The sequence below is a fragment of the Palaemon carinicauda genome, chromosome 12 (assembly GCF_036898095.1).
Source record: "Palaemon carinicauda isolate YSFRI2023 chromosome 12, ASM3689809v2, whole genome shotgun sequence".
In the NCBI taxonomy this organism is placed as follows: domain Eukaryota; kingdom Metazoa; phylum Arthropoda; class Malacostraca; order Decapoda; family Palaemonidae; genus Palaemon; species Palaemon carinicauda.
Window position 1 is genome coordinate 148604877 of NC_090736.1, and position 17899 is coordinate 148622775.

Consider the following 17899-nt stretch of genomic DNA (forward strand, 5'->3'; position numbering starts at 1 on the left):
GGTCGAAATCTGGCCTTAAAGGTCAGAGGTCAATTAGGAATTGTATGTAATGGGTTATGTGACGATCGAAATTTTACCTTAAAGGTCGGAAATGAATGGAAAGTAGAATTCATGAAACTCTGTAACAGGGGACTGAGAATGGACACTAAATAGGACCTTTAGACAGTGCCCTCCAAGGGACTCTAAAGTTCGAGAGTCCTCCAAGGACTTTGCTTTCCTCTTGCTTTCAACTTCAGGTCAGTTGTCTTGCTACGCTGCCTGAACATAGTTGCAATTAGAAATATTGCAAAATTGAAATTAGTTTCTTATGAAGTGATTGTTCAAATTTCAGATTATGTTCAATGGCCTTACACTGCTGAATCCAAGATATGGTTTTGCTATTATTTTTTTGCTTACAAGGAATCGATATATATATATGTATATATATATATATATATATATATATATAAATATATATATGTATATATATATATATATATATATATATATATGTATGTATATATATGTATATATGTATATATATAAATTTATATATATACACATATATATGTATATATGTATATATATATGTATATATATATATATATATATATATATATATGTATATATGTATATATTTAAATTTATATATATATATATATATATACACATATATATACATACATAAATACATACATACATACATACATACACACACATATAAATGCTATTATAAACCCATGTGTGTATGTACTTTTTTTGTGAAAAAATGTGAAAATGTAAATAGATAAATGCACGATGAATGTCATAACTTAATAACTTACGTGATATGATTCTTCCCTTCTTTTGCCAGGATTTGGAATACTCTTCCTCTTCGTGATTTTCTTGCTTCCTCTGGCTTGAGCTATATAAAGTTAGGGGTTAACTGATCCTATTGGTTAATTCAAACTGAAAATGGTGTCCAGATATTGTCCAGACCAGAATTATTCCACCTACTTAACACAATCGATGATAGAATTCTTTTTTGAGCTGATGAGTCATCAGCAGCCATTGCCTGGCCCTCCCTGGTCCTAACTTGATGGTGAGGGGGCCTGGGCACTGATCATATGGTCAGTCTCTAAGGCATTGTCCTGGCCCTTGATTCTTGCTTTTCAAGAGCGACCTTGAAGCGTTCAAACAGTGGTAAAATGAATTTACACTTTTCGTTTATATGAGACATCACCTTAATTAATTATATTGGCTACTTGGTAATAAAAAATGCTAAGTAACAGGCTTCATGTGACATTGCTTTCATTGGAAGCGTGTGGCACCTTTTTTGCAAGATAAAATGTTCATGTGACACCACCTTGAAAAACACGTGTTTTTGTATCACAAACTTTACAGAAAGAAAGTATTCACGCGATATTTCCTTTACGTGTGATTTAGCCATTATAAAAAAAAACTGTGTGCCACGACCTTTATAAAAACGTGTTTGTAGGACACTCTTATGCCACGAAATATGTCTTGCGTGGCACCATCTCATCGTGCTTATGTGACACCGCCTTTTCCCTACACCCAAAGCAAGGACAGTCGAGGGAAAACCAGACAGCTCTACTACAAGAGAGATGGTAGCGCCATCTATTAACAACGCGTCCAACTAAAATTCACTGAAAATCCCTCACGGGCGTATGACAACTATTCATAGAATTTAAGCCTTTGGCATTAGTACACTGCAGTAGGTATAGTATTTCTAAAAAATAATATATTTAAAAAATCTTTTATTTGTATACCATTATTCAGCAGTTGGGACAAACATAATTTCTATTAAGAGCTTTTTTTTCCTCGAACTGATCAGCGCCATCTATTGCCAACGCGCCTTACTAACGAGGGAAAATGCTCACGGAAATTCCAGCGACTTTCTAGTCTCCCCTTTACTGTCTTTGCATCTACAGCGGCAGACCATGAAACAATCACCAGCCTGGAAGAACAAACTGGAAGGGTGAAAAGGTGAACCAGGGTCTCTGGGAACGTTGTTGAAGATTGCCTTCTAAACACGGGCTCTTGCAATAAAAGTCAGAAGCTGGCATTGAAGCAAAACTGTACACCTGAAGCGTCTAGAAAGTTTACTCAAAATATTCTACCGTTTGGCTACGTTGGAGTCTGGGTAGACCTTCCAGACGGAGAAGTAGGCTACAGGCTTTTCACGTCGACTAATAAAAACGAAAATAATAAGAACGAAGAACAACTTTATTATAAAAGTGATATGTGTAGCAGGAACATCAGTGCCGGCATGAGCTTTAGAGAATTGGCCGAGGATCCTGGAAAGAGAAAAACAAAAAGTGAAAGTGGATGTTTCGTAGCTTTAGTGTTTATTTATACATTTTCATTTGCTGATAATAATAATAATAATAATAATAATAATAATAATAATAATAATAATAATAATGATAATAATAGGGAAGTGGGGAATATGGGGAAAGGAAGAGTACCCCTGGATACAATCCAGTTTATAGCTCAAAGGTAGGTACTCGGGATGGGGAAGGTTAAGGAAATAGGGAGAAAGAGAAGTACAGGAGAAGAATAAAAGAGAGGGGCAGACCCTCTTGCGATATTAGGGAATTGGTATTATTAACTTTGTATTTGTATTTATAGGGTCCAGTACTGCTCTTGCTGTCTGTACTCTGATCTTTTTATGTAAAAATATTTTCGTTACGCTAATTCTATTTGTCTTATCAACTGATTTATATATTAATAATATTATGGAATAATAGAATGAAGTATATGATTAAAAGGTATCCAAAAATGAAATAGAAAAAATACGATAGTTATTAATTCAGTGGCAGAAATATTAGTTTTGAAAATTAAAATGAACTGATATAGAAAGAAAGAACTATATATATGTGTATACACACACATATATATATATATATGTATAAATATATATATATATATATATATATATATATATATATATATATATATGTATGTATGTATGTATGTATGTATATATATATATATATTTATATATATATATATATATATATATATATATATGTATGTATGTATGTATGTATATATATATATATATTTATATATATATATATATATATATATACATATATATATATGTATATATATATATTAACATATCAAAAACTTAACCAAAAATAAATCTGTAGTGAAAAAAAATATGGAGAAAATTATAAAGAAAAAAAACGTGAAAGTTAAAAAATATAAGAAAGAATAAAAAAAAAACTAAAATTAAGGAAATGCCATTATCATAAACATAATGATTCCGCAAAGTCATTAAAACAAACAACGGATGAACATCGCCAATATTTTTTCCAAATAATTTACTTAATTGCCTTTCTGGAGCTCATTAACACCCATTAAAGCTAACACCAGACTACTTAGGTCTGTTGCGAGTATCAATAAATCTTAGTGTTTTACAAGATAGGAGTGTACGCTTAGGCCTTCTTTTATATACGGATGTGTAAGAATAATCAGAGGATAAACATTGAACAGCTGAACATATTTAAGTGAGACATATTGAACAGCTGAACAAATTTAGGTGAGGCAAACATTGAACAGCTGAACATATTTAAGTGTGAGAATCATGGAACAGCTGAACAAATTAAACTAAGTGAGGCAAACACTGAACAGCTGAACATATTTAAGTGATATAAACATGGAACAACTGAATAAATTTAAGTGAGACAAACATTGAACAGCTGAACAAATTTAAGTGAGACAAATATTGAACAGCTGAACCAATTAAACTAAGTGAGACAAACATAGAACAGCTGAACAAATTTAAGTGAGGCAAACATTGAACAGCTGAAAAAATTTAAGTGAGACAAACATTGAACAGCTGAACAAATTGAACGAAGTGAGGCAAATATTGAACAGCTGAACAAATTAAAGAAAGGGAGGCAAACATGGAACAGCTGCACAAATTATACTGAGACAAATATTGAACAAATGAACAAATTTAAGTGAGACAAACATTGAACAGCTGAACAAACTTAAGTGAGACAAACACTGAACACCTGAACAAGTTATACTGAGTGATGCAAACACTGAACAGCTGAACAAATTATACTAAGTGAGACAAACATTGAACAGCAAAACAAATTAAACTAAGAGAGACAAACATTGAACAGATGAACAAAGTAAACTAAGTGAGACAAACACTGAACAGATGAACAGATTAAACAAAGGGAGACAAACATTGAACAGCAGACACACATAGAACAGCTGAACAAAATAAACTAAGTTAGACAAACCTTGAACAGCTGAACAAAAACATAGAACAGGTGAACAAATTAAACTAAGTGGGTCAAATATTGAACAGGTGAACAAATTAAACTAAGTGGGTCAAATATTGAACAGGTGAAGAAATTAAACTAGATGGGCCAAACATTGGACAGGTCAAAAAAATAAACTTAGTGACTGTGTAGAACATACAATTTATGAAGTCGAAATTAAGAGATTCATTGGATTCTATATAAAATATAAGTAATATTTTTACTTCTAGTGATATTTATATTGCGAGGAAAAATAAAATAAAAAAAATAAAAATAAAATATCTAAAATATTTAATTATTAAGCGAGGCTCATGTCCTTAAGCTCACAATAAGTATTTATACATTTATATATGTATATATCATGGTGACGTAAGTCTTTTTTATAGTTTATATATGAAATATCTGTTTTAATGTTGATATTTTTTTTTAAATATTTTACTTTAATTGTTCATTACTTCTTATATCGTTTATTTGTTTCCTTATTTTCTTTCCTTACTGGGCTATTTTTCCATGTTGGAGCCCCTGGGCTTTTAGCATCTTGCTTTTTCAACTAGGGTTGTAGATTAGCTAATAATAATAATAATAATAATAATAATAATAATAATAATGCACGTACTTGTGGAAACAAGTTGCATCTTAACAATAAATTTAAAATCTAGTTAATCTTTTGTAGTTTTCTTACGCACATAATTAATGATGGATTTTACATTCTTAATATACGTCATATTCTACCATCAGTAATAATGATACTAATGATGATCATATATTCAGGTAATGAATTACTAATCTGCTTATTTGAGAACGATTTTTTTTATCCTTTCCTATAATGCAAGGATTACTATTAAGGATACTTACTACTGATAACGATAATGTGATATTCTATAATCAATTTTTTTTCAGTGAGGCAGGTTTGCACCGACTCGCAGGGGTGCCCTTTTAGCTCGGAAAGTTTCCTGATAGCTGATTGGTCGGAAGTATTCGGACGAAAATACTTCTGACCAATCAGCTATTAGGAAACTTTCCGAGCTAAAAGGGCACCCCTGCAAGTCGGTGCAAATCTGCCTCACTAAAAAAAATTTACTATAAGTAGCATAAGTTTCTCGTCTTTGGAGATTAATGTCATTGCGCAGTTCAATGTTCATATTGATGAACATTGACTTCAAATGACAGATGCCAGTTATGACTATCTATTTCAATTAACAGATGTTGAATTAGAATATACATTTATTACACATGTTCATTTTGAATATACTTTAACTATTTATTTCAAATTAACAGATGTTGAATTGGAATATACTCTTTTTTTACACATGTTCATTTTGAATATACTTTAACTATTTATTTTAAATTAACAGATGTTGAATTGGAATATACTTTTTTTTTTTTTTACAGATGTTCATTTTGAACATACTTTAATTACAGAGGTTATTTATAACTGTCATTCATAAAACAGATGTCAATTACGAACATTGTTTCTAATTAAAAGATTTTAATTTATAATTTGCTTTACTTATAGATATTAGTTATAACTATTATTTACAATTGCAAATTTAAATAATTTTATCATCATGAACCAATGTTGTTTATCTCATTTTCAATCAATAGAGGGTGATTATAAATTAGGTTTTAATCACTAGATGTTAATTACAATTGCGATTTTTAATTAACAGATATTTATTTCATATATCACTTTTAACTGACAGGTATTTATTAAATACATAAATTTAAATAGCAGATGTTGATTATTAATATAATTAGCATTTAACAATTTTATATTACGAATATTACTTCTACTTACAAGAAGTCAATCATGAATAACAAATTCAATTAACAAGTGATTCATGAATATTGTTTTCAAAACTACATACTAATCATGAATCATTTTCAAATTAACAGATATCATTTCAGAATATCAATTTCATTTAGGGATGTTAATTATGTTTACTATTTTCAGTGAATGAATTTTGATTATAATTATTATCAATTTCGAGTATTTTATCTAAAATGGGTCTCAATTATAATTTTATTTTCCAGTAATGGATAACGGTTATTAATAAGAAAATATCAATAACAAGAAAGAACTATCAGAGATTTCATTCCTCCACCAATGAAGATTATAAAGTCTACGGGCAACGCTCTCCCTCTTTCATATGTTGATCCGAATTATGATCCGGACCACCAACAAAATATACTCGCTTCTAAGTTATCCCATTTCTAACATACCCTGAAATCTTCCTCTATATTCATCGATAAATTTTTGAGTTGGGCTGATGATAAACAAACAAACAGATAGAGGTGAGAACATAATCTTCTTGGTGAGGGTAATAATGATAAATTTTCTATATCACATATTTTAATCAATGAAGTGTGAGGTTGCGAGCCTCCCTGTGCCGTCAACTTCGTGGCTAGCGCACTAGCACAGTGATGACGCGCCAGCCTTGCACTATACTCAATTTTTTTTAGTAAGGCAGATTTGCACCGACTCGCAGTGGGTGCCCTTTTAGCTCGGAAAAAAATTCCTGCTATCTGATTGATTAGAATGATCTCGTCCAACCAATCAGCGACCAGGAAACTTTTCTGAGCTAAAAGGGTCACCCCTGCGAGTCGGTGTAAATCTGCCTCACTAAAAAGAATTGACTATAATAAAGCAGGCAGATAAAGCCTAGTCTCGTCCCGTAGGGTTCAAACTGTTTAAACTTTGATAGGAAATCCTTATAGACCATAAAGCGATACCAATTTTCATTTTTGTTGATAGTATCATTATCATAGCCAATATCATAATTACTAACATAACACCAAACTTAAATATCTCTGCCTCCACCGAGGGAGAGAGAGAGAGAGAGAGAGAGAGAGAGAGAGAGAGAGAGAGAGAGAGAGAGAGAGAGAGAGAGAGAGAGAGCTTTAATTAGTTTTAAATAGGAAACTGTGTCTTTGTCTGGGAGTTAAGAGACAATCAGAATCACCCAATGAATATCAAATATTCAATTAGAGCTCGGGAGGCCATTTTTGCACGTTCCTAACCAGAGTTTTTTTTAAGTAAAAGAACCTACAAAAAAAAAGTAAATTTATATTCAATGGAAAAAAAAAAAAAAACTATTGAACGTACGATAGGCAATCATGCTTTGTTTAGAAATACAACTTATAGAAATGTGTTTATCAAACCATAAAGGAACAGCTTATGTGAGAGAGAGAGAGAGAGAGAGAGAGAGAGAGAGAGAGAGAGAGAGAGAGAGAGAGAGAGAGAGAGAGAGAGAGAGTTTACCTTTTGAAAACCAGCCGAACTCCGCTGGGTGTGGTTGCAGCGCGTGAATCAAAGTGACGTTCGTCGACTTGTGGAAGACGTCGAAAAGTCTGGCTTCGCAGGTTAATGTCAAGGCTCCTCTTCTGAAGGACTCCTCGGTCACCTCGAACTCCATCTCCTGGGGACAAATAGAGGAATCAAGTTAGCTTTATGTGTTTGTTACTGATGCCTTACAGTTGTAGTTCTGACCATCTGAGTACGCATAGGGGGTCAAGTTAGCTTTATGTGTTTGTTACTGATGCCTTACAGTTGTAGTTCTGACCATCTGAGTACGCATAAGGGGTCAAGTTAGCTTTATGTGTTTGTTACTGATGCCTTACAGTTGTAGTTCTGACCATCTGAGTACGCATAGGGGGTCAAGTTAGCTTTATGTTTGTGTTACTGATTTGCTACAGTAGTAGTTCTTTCCTTCTGAGTACGCATAGGTTAGCTTTATGTGTGTTACTGATTTGCTACAGTTGTAGTTCTGTCGATCTGGGTACGAATTGGGGGTCAAGTTAGCTTTGTGTTTGTTATTGATGCCTTACAGTAGTAGTTCTGTCGATCTGGGTACGAATTGGGGGTCAAGTTAGCTTTGTGTTTGTTATTGATGGTACAGTGGTAGTTCTTTCCATCTGAGTACGAATAGTGGGTCAAGTTAGCTATATGTGTTTATTACTGATGCTCATCAGTAGTGGTTCTTTCTATCTCCTGAGTACAAATAGTGGGGTCAAGTTCGCTTTAAGTGTTTGTTACTGATGGTCTACAGTAGTGGTTATTTATATCTCCTGAATAGTGGGGTCAAGTTAGCTTATGTGTTTGTTATTGACCCTCTACAGTAGTAGTCTATTTCTTTCTATCTCCAAGTGCGAATAGTTGAGTCAAGTTAGCTTTGAGTGTTTGTTACTGATGGTCTACATTAGTAGTTCTTACCATCTGAGTACGAATAGGGGGTCCAGTTAGCTTATGTGTTTGTTACTGATGGTCTATAGTAGTGGTTCTTTCTATATCCTGAGTACGAATAGAGGGGTTATGTTATCTTTATTTGTTTGTTACTGAAAGTCTACAGTGGTGGTTCTTTCTATCTCAGAGTACGAATAGTGAGATCAAGTTAGCTTAAAGTGTTTGTTACTGATGCTCTACAGTAGTGGTTCTTTCTATCTCCTTACTACAAATGGAGGGGTCAAATTAGCTTTATGTGTTTATTACTGATGCTGTATAGTAGTGGTTCTTTCTATCTCCTGAGTACGAATATTGAGCTCAAGTTAGCTTCAAGTTTTTGTTACTGATGATCTACAGTAGTTGTTCTTTCTCTCTTCTTCTTCTTCTACTATTAGCGTACTTTTTCGCATACGTATGGGGTAACACGGTTGCCTTCTTTTGAAGGACTTTGCTTTGGCGTTTGGGGTGGACCGTAGTCCCGACCGGCTGCCCTGCCTGCTTTTGACTAGACCCGGGTAGCATATGTTTATGTGTTGTACCAGCCACCATCACCTTTCCTCCCAGCAGCGAGGAGTCATGGCGTTGTTAGGTCGACAGTTCGAGATGTATGGGGTGTCTGTCATGGTTTTTTTAGGTGTTGTAATGGCTTTCTTTGAGTGTGTATTAGTCTGTAACACCCATTTGCTTTACGCAAACCTATCCATCGATTACATACATAATCCTGAGGTGTCTACACTAATAGCAAAGTGTCCGCCTTTCTGACTGGTCAGGTGCGGAGTTGAACCCGCGCCACAGACTTCTAGCAAGTCCGAGCTTGCTCCCCAGACCGACTCAGCCATCGAGGCTCCTGTAGTGCTTCTTTCTATATCCTGAGCACAAATAGTGCAGTCAAGTTAGCTTTATGTGTTTGTTACTGATGCTCTACGGTAGTGGTTCTTTCTATCTCCTGAGTATGAATGGTGGAGTCAAGTTAGCTTTATGTGTTTGTTACTGATGCTCTACAGTAGTGGTTCTTTCTATCTCCTGAGTATGAATGGTGGAGTCAAATTAGCTTTATGTGTTTGTTATTGATGCTCTACAGTAGTGGTTCTTTCTATCTCTTGAGTATGAATGGTGGAGTCAAGTTAGCTTTGTGTTTGTTATTGATGCTCTACAGTAGTGGTTCTTTCTATCTCCTGAGTATGAATGGTGGAGTCAAGTTAGCTTTATGTGTTTGTTACTGATGCTCTACAGTAGTGGTTCTTTCTATCTCCTGAGTATGAATGGTGGAGTCAAGTTAGCTTTATGTGTTTGTTATTGATGCTCTACAGTAGTGGTTCTTTCTATCTCCTGAGTATGAATGGTGGAGTCAAGTTAGCTTTATGTGTTTGTTACTGATGCTCTACAGTAGTGGTTCTTTCTATCTCCTGAGTATGAATGGTGGAGTCAAGTTAGCTTTATGTGTTTGTTACTGATGCTCTACAGTAGTGGTTCTTTCTATCTCTGGTGGAGTCAAGTTAGCTTTATGTGTTTGTTACTGATGCTCTACAGTAGTAGTTCTTTCTATCTCCTGAGTATGAATGGTGGAGTCAAGTTAGCTTTATGTGTTTGTTACTGATGCTCTACAGTAGTGGTTCTTTCTATTTCCTGAGTACAAATAGTGCAGTCAAGTTAGCTTTATGTGTTTGTTACTGATGCTCTACAGTAGTAGTTCTTTCTATCTCCTGAGTATGAATGGTGGAGTCAAGTTAGCTTTATGTGTTTGTTACTGATGCTCTACAGTAGTAGTTTTTTCTAGTTCCTGAGTATGAATGGTGGAGTCAAGTTAGCTTTATGTGTTTGTTACTGATGCTCTACAGTAGTGGTTCTTTCTATCTCCTGAGTATGAATGGTGGAGTCAAGTTAGCTTTATGTGTTTGTTACTGATGCTCTACAGTAGTAGTTATTTCTATCTCCTGAGTATGAATGGTGGAGTCAAGTTAGCTTTATGTGTTTGTTACTGATGCTCTACAGTAGTGGTTCTTTCTATTTCCTGAGTACAAATAGTGCAGTCAAGTTAGCTTTATGTGTTTGTTACTGATGCTCTGCAGTAGCGGTTCTTTCTATCTCCTGGGTATGAATGGTGGGGTCAAGTTAGCTTTAGGTGTTTGTTACTGATGCTCTACAGTAGTGGTTCTTTCTATCTCCTGAGTATGAATGGTGGAGTCAAGTTAGCTTTATGTGTTTGTTACTGATGCTCTACAGTAGTGGTTCTTTCTATCTCCTGAGTATGAATGGTGGGGTCAAGTTAGCTTTAGGTGTTTGTTACTGATGCTCTACAGTAGTGGTTCTTTCTATCTCCTGGGTACGAATAGTGGGGTCAAATTAGCTTTAGGTAAGTGCTTGTCACTCAGGCGTTAGTAGTTCTTAGTCAGAAATGTTAAGTTTATATTGGCTTGATTTGAACATTTTACAAGACTTGTCTCATATTACGAAGGATGCCTTATCAAAGTCATGTACTAAGTAGCATCATAGTTGGAATTTTCAAGTATTATTCATATTCAGACCACTTTACATTTAATGCTTATTTTAGTATTCTGCAACAGTATCTTTATTCATGCCGTTTATATACTGTATTTCCTAAGCAGTATTCTAGAATGATTATAGTGCAAATATTTAGAGCCACTTGTTTTAAAAAACTGGAATTCCTTTTGCTAAATGAATTCACAGGACGGGTATTTATAAAAAAAAAAATGATAATTTTGTGAATTCAAAGCATTACTACTAACAAAGTGGTCTCTTTTGCAAAATAGATAACAAAATTAACTGCTTAAGTTCAACCTAGGAAAAGGCGATGCATATTTCATGAAGCAATGAAAGAAACATGTACATACTTTCAACCCATTTCACGCATGACCAAGTTAAAGTAGTAGATGAAGCTCATGATTATGTGAACATTTGGACACAGGAATTCATGGTACACCTCACTACGAGGAAGTGCACCCTATCTCACTCGTACTGCACCCACCACCTAGGCCATCTCTCCCTACACAATCTCTTTTGTTACTCACCACGCATTAATGGTGTAACTAGGTGTATTTCCTCAGGGCAATGTGCACCAGAAATTCTTGTGTCCAACTGTACTTACAACTGTATATTAGAGCGAGTAATAGGTTGTACCGCACGTATTTCATACACGCCCATACAATGTGGGCTAATGCTATTGCTTTTTTATCTCTTGCTCCCTCCCACACTGATAACAGAACAACTTCTTTAAGCTTTCCATGGCTGGTTTTAGGTTGCTCGAATATTTGTGACGTCCTTACTTACAACTAATTGCATATAAGATCATTACCTGTTGAATATCCTTTTCTTGCATTTACCTCGCCTCTTTGTTAATGCCTAACAGTTACACTTCTACAAGGTCAGACATTAGCTTGCATAGTTCTCATCCATCCATATCACAGCATCTACCAAAACTTGTCTACTGTTTACAAACAAAAAAGAAGTAGGGATGAACTCTCTCGAGTCTGCTAAATGTCCCTCATACTTACAGAAGCCTGTATGTTTTCTCCATACGTGTTGCCCTGAGATATCAGCGTCACTTGGGCATGTGAGGGCATTTCTTGGCCGTTCAGAAGCCAGGAGATATCGACTAGAGGGTCAGAGGCTCCGACTAGGCACCGGGTTTTGACAATGTCCCCCGGAAGGATTCGACTACCAGGTGTTAAGCCTTGGATGGCGGGTCCCCACACAGGCACCTCTACCATAAAGGGAAAAAAGGAAGAAAATGCTTTATATATATATATATATATATATATATAATATATATATATATATATATATATATATATATATATATACATTTGTATGAATATATACGTAATTACAGGTATATAAATCATATATGACATATATGCACATACATCGAGTATATATATATATTATATATACATATATATATATATATATATATATATATATATATATATATATATATATATATATATATATTATGCTATACGCATTATGTTTCATGGGCTTACACTCATATGGCATAAAATCTGGTAAGAAAAAAAAAATAACACAAATTTTAAGACAGATCATATTCCAAGTACTTTCATAAACACCTCACCTAACACAGTCATGTTCTGTGCATCATCGTCCGTCTCGAAGAGTGGACTATCGCCAAGGACCTCACAGCGGAAAGTTCCAGAGGACTCCTTCTTCAGCCCCGTCAGCATTACCGATGTAAGGTTGCTCCGACTTCTCTGCAACGGGTAATTGTCCCTTTTTCATTACTGTGTATTGATTTCCTTCGTATCTACTCGCCACATGCAGAGTAAGCCTAAGAATCTAACCTAGCCCCACTACCTAACATAACCTAACCCAACTACCTAACCTAACCAAACCACTTAACCTAACCTAACCACCTTCTCTAACCCAACCGCCTAACCTAACTCAACCGCCTAATCTAACTCAACCACCTAACATAACCCAACTGCCTAACCTAACCCATCCACCCAACTGCCTAATCTAAACCAACCCAACCCAACTCAACCGCCTAATATAACCCATCCACCCAACTGCCTAATGTAAACCAACCCAACACAACTCAACCGCCTAACCTAACCCAACCACCCAACTGCCTAATCTAACCCAACTCAACCGCCTAACCTAACCCAGCTCAACCGCCTAACCTAACCCAACCACTTAACCTAACCCAACCGCCCATCCTAACCCAACTACCCATAACAGAATCATATCATGTCTGCTATTTAAGCAAGAGCCTGTGTATTTATGCCCTGTGTAATGTATAATGAAGAATAATTGAAGATTCAATATAAACGTGGCACACTGCAGGCAATGTCAGTGGATCTTTGCAGTGTCCCTTAAAGCCACACTTTACACTTTTCACTCAACTGCTTTATTATCTTTATTAGATGGGTTGTCTTTAATTGTGTCTCGTTCCAATATTAGCCTTTATTATTATGATTATTATTACTTGCTAAGCTACAACCCTAGTTGGAAAAGCAGGATGCTATTAACCCAGGGGTTCCAATAGGGAAAATAGCCCAGTGAGGAAAGGAAAAAAGGAAAGTAAAATATTCTTATAAAAGTGACATTAAAACAAATATCTATATACAGTAAACTGTAAAAACTTGAACAAAACAAAAGGATGAGAAATAAGATCGAATAGTGTGCTCGATTGTACCCTCAAGCAAGAGAACTTTAACCCAAGACAGTGGAAGACCATGGTACAGAGGCTATGGCACTACCCAAAATTAGGGAACAATAGGTTTGATTTTGGAGTGTCCTTCTCCTAGAGGAGCTGCTTGCCATAGCTAAAGAGTCTCTTCTACCCTTAGCAAGAGGAAAGTAGCCACTGAACAATTACAATGCAGTAACCCCTTGAAGGAAGAAAGATTGTTGGGTAATCTGTGTTGTCAGTGTAGGTAGAGGACAGAGGAGAATATGTAAAGAATAGGCCAGACTATTTAGCGTGTGTGTGTGTGTGTGTGTGAGAGTAAGAAAAGGGAAAATGAGCCGTAACCAGAAAGAAGGATCCAATGTAGTACTACTCTCGGGCAGTGGTATTTCAACGGGTGGCTGGTGCCCTGGCCAACCTACTACCCATGATAATAGATCTTTATAGTCTGTATGGTGAACATCGTAGAATGCAGGACTGTGGTTTTCTTGAAATACTATGCGGCAACAACAACAACAACAACAACAACAACAACAATAATAATAATAATAATAATAATAATAATAATAAATGTTTTATGACAGAGAATCTTCTTAATATGTTCTATTTTTCTTACTAATTGTTTGTCTTCCAGCGGGAGTATATATCTTACACTAGGGATATAAATTATACACTTATCCAATACGCAGTCTCACAGGATATTCGATCTCTGTCTCCTTCCTACTCCACACATCCAATGTTTACATCATCCAAGGTATATTATCATTATTATTATTACTAGCCAAGCTACAACCCTAGTTGGAAAAGCAAGATGCTATAAGCTCAAGGGCTCCAATAGGGAAAAATAGCCCAGTGAGGAAAGGAAATAAGGAAGTAAATAAATTATGAGAATAAATTAACAATATATCATTCTAAGAACAGGAACAGTAACAACGTCAACATAGATATGTCCTATATAAACTATTAACAACGTCAAAAACAGATATGTCATATATAAACTATAAAAAGACTCATGTCAGCCTGGTCAACATAAAAACATTTGCTCCAACTTTAAACTTTTGAAGTCCTATTGATTCAACTACCCGATTAGGAAGATCATTCCACAACTTGGTAACAGCTGGAATAAAACTTCTAGAATACTGTGTAGTATTGAGCCTCATGATGGAGAAGGCCTGGCTATTAGAATAAACTGCCTGCCTAGTATTACGAAAGAATTGTCCAGGGAGATCTGAATGTAAAGGGTGGTCAGGTAGGTTGGTAGAAGAGACTCTTTAGCTATGGTAAGCAGCTCTTCTAGGAGAAGGACAGTCCAAAATCAAACCATTGTTCTCTATTCTTGGGTAGTGCCATAGCCTCTGTACCATGGTCTTCCACTATCTTGGGTTAGAGTTCTCTTGCTTGAGGGTACACTCGGGCACACTTTTCTATTTAGTTTCTCTTCCTCTTGTTCTGTTAAAGTTTTCATAGTTTAAATAGGAAATATTTATTTTAATAATGTTACTATTCCTAAAATATTTTATTTTTCCTTATTTCCTTTCCTCACTGGGCTATTTTCCCTGTTGGGGCCCCTGGGCTTATAGCATCCTGCTTTTCCAACTAGGGTTGTAGCTTAGCCTATAATAATAATAATAATAATAATAATAATAATAATAATAATAATAATGATAATAATAATAATAATAATAATAATATCGTGGTAGGAGACCCTCTTTTAGGCAGGTTGAGTTAAAAGTAATGGCTGCATCGGCAGAGTTTATTTTCTTATCCAATTTTTCTATTTTCCGGATAATTCTCTTCTCTAGAGCGCTGCAATCAGCCAGCAGACTTGAAAATAGAAAAATTGGATAAGAAAATAAACTCTGCCGATGCAGCCATTACTTTTAACTCAATAATAATAATAATCACTTTCAATCGCTTCCGAAAATATGGCCGGTTTCTTCCATCTCCTGCCAGAACCAACGAATGAAGATGGAGGCATATTGTTCATCATTAATAAGCTGCCTGGCAAATCGCAGCTATTTCTCTAACAAGGAGGATGGGTTGGTGTCTACCATTCACATTTTGTCTTCGTAGCTTTGTCCGACACATCCTACATTTCTCTCTATGGAGATTTTGGTGTTTCATGCCCTAGCACTGGCTTTCCCTCGAGTCATTACTGGGCAAGGCCCCAGCAGCATCTACATCCTATGCTGGAGTTACCTTCCTTGCTTCTGTACGCGACCTGGAATTCTGACAAATCCGTGGAAGAAAAGAATATTCCTGACTGGTTCTGGGGTACTGAATACCACCCATTATTATTATTATTATTATTATTATTATTATTATTATTATTATTATTATTATCATTATTATTATTATTATTATTATTATTATTTTATCATTATTATTATTATTATTATTATTTTATCATTATTATTATTATTATTATTATTATTATTATTATTATTATTATTGTTGTTGTGGTTGCTGTTGTTATTGTTGTTATTATTATTATTATTATTATTATTATTATTATTATTATTATTATTATTATTGTTGTTGTTATTTTTGTTGTTGTTGTTTTTGCTATTATTATTATTATCATTATTATCAAAAAGTAAGCTACAATCCTACTTGGAAAAGCAAGATGCTATAATCTCAAGGGCTCCAACAGGGTAAATAGCCTAGTGAGGAGATAAAATAAGGAAATGAATAAACCAACAAACAATTTTAAAATAAAATATTTTAAGAACAGTAACAATATTATAAATACATCTTTCAAATAAAAAAAAACAAGAGCAAGAGAATTAAGGACAAGTCTCCTATTCAAAGAACGATGCTCTGTGTTTTTGTAGGAACACTCACGCATTTTGCCAGTCACTTGTATTGACAAACCTGCGTAGGCCTACCCATCATTCCTTAGGCCAAACATGACACAATTGGGTAGGTGGATGTTGACCTGCACCTACCTCCTACTTAATACCGCACTTACCTTCTCTCTGGTTACGGTTAATTTTTCCTTTGCCTACACATACACCGATTAGTCTGGCCTATTCCTTACAAATATTTTATTTTTCCTTGTTTCCTTTCCTCACTGGGATACTTTTCCCTGTTGAAGCCCTTGGGCTTATAGCATCTTACTTTTCCAACTAGGGTTGTAGCTTAGCTAATAATAATAACAATAATAATAATAAAATTAGCAATAATAATAATAATTATAACAATAATAATAATAATATAGGCCTACCTCTCACTATTCGTTACAGCTTATTAAAGAGAAACTCTAATTTAAAAGACTTAAGTTTACCTCAATTGATGAAATGTGTATTACTCATGTCCCATTTGGATGCTTTTAATTACACTCTCGGAAGAAGAACAATTAGTAAGATATATTGAAAACATATTTCATGAAAAGAATCCCTGTGTTTCAGTAGTATTGTTTCGTAAAATATTCCAAAATATTAATTAAAATCTCTTCCCTTTTGTTGCTCGTTCGTATGGGGCCTGTATAGGTGGATGGTTATCAAGCTCTTTGTAATGGTATGTATTTATTTATATATATATACAGTATGTATATATATATATATATATATATATATATATATATATATATATATATATATATGCATGTCTAATATCTTTATCTGGATTACATTATGCATTTCCTCCAGAAATGAGAAACATCATTAAAGTATCATAAAGAGAGAGAGAGAGAGAGAGAGAGAGAGAGAGAGAGAGAGAGAGAGAGAGCGAAACTCACATCGACATTGATATAAGGCAGAGGATAATCTCTGGCCGGAGGATCGTTCTTCGGTATATACTCGTAGAAGTGTTCCACGCCTCGGTACCACTTAACCGAATAAACCGGATCCGGTCGGTCGCGCCGCTGTTCGATGTTACAGGTCAGCTGCACAGCGGATCCGGATACGACCAGAGCGGGCACCCTTACATCGGATACTCTGACGCACGTGGCTGGAAGGAATGAGGTGAAAAATTATATTGTTGATAACATATTCAAGCTTGGGATCACTGCAAATACAGAAAAGAGGTAATGTACAATAGTGACGATACGAAATGACAGGTACAGTCACTCATATAAGTTGATGGATGTCCGGGTGTTTAAGAGAGATTTCCATTTCACCCCTTTCTGGACGACAGGTGTCTGGGAGTGCGAAAACGGTCAACTGTACAGTATAGTTGAACATTTGACCGGTCTCGGGCTCCCAGACACCTGTCGTCCAGAAAGGGGTGGAGTATAAGTGTCTC

General features: G+C 35.0%; 1 protein-coding gene across 2 annotated transcripts in view; it reads right to left on the bottom strand.

Moving 5' to 3' along the window:
• Positions 1-1777: 1777 nt before the first annotated feature.
• LOC137650686 (uncharacterized) overlaps positions 1778-17899 on the bottom strand; it is a 73203-nt gene continuing 57081 nt past the window's right edge. For both annotated transcript variants that reach the window (XM_068383852.1, XM_068383850.1), the window contains exons 3-7: positions 17394-17605; positions 12581-12716; positions 12000-12208; positions 7528-7684; positions 1778-2276 (exon numbers count right to left, since the gene is read on the bottom strand). In XM_068383852.1, the coding sequence (XP_068239953.1) occupies positions 2209-2276; positions 7528-7684; positions 12000-12208; positions 12581-12716; positions 17394-17605 (782 nt within the window). In that variant the 3' untranslated portion in view covers positions 1778-2208. The remainder of the gene's footprint in view (positions 2277-7527; positions 7685-11999; positions 12209-12580; positions 12717-17393; positions 17606-17899) is intronic.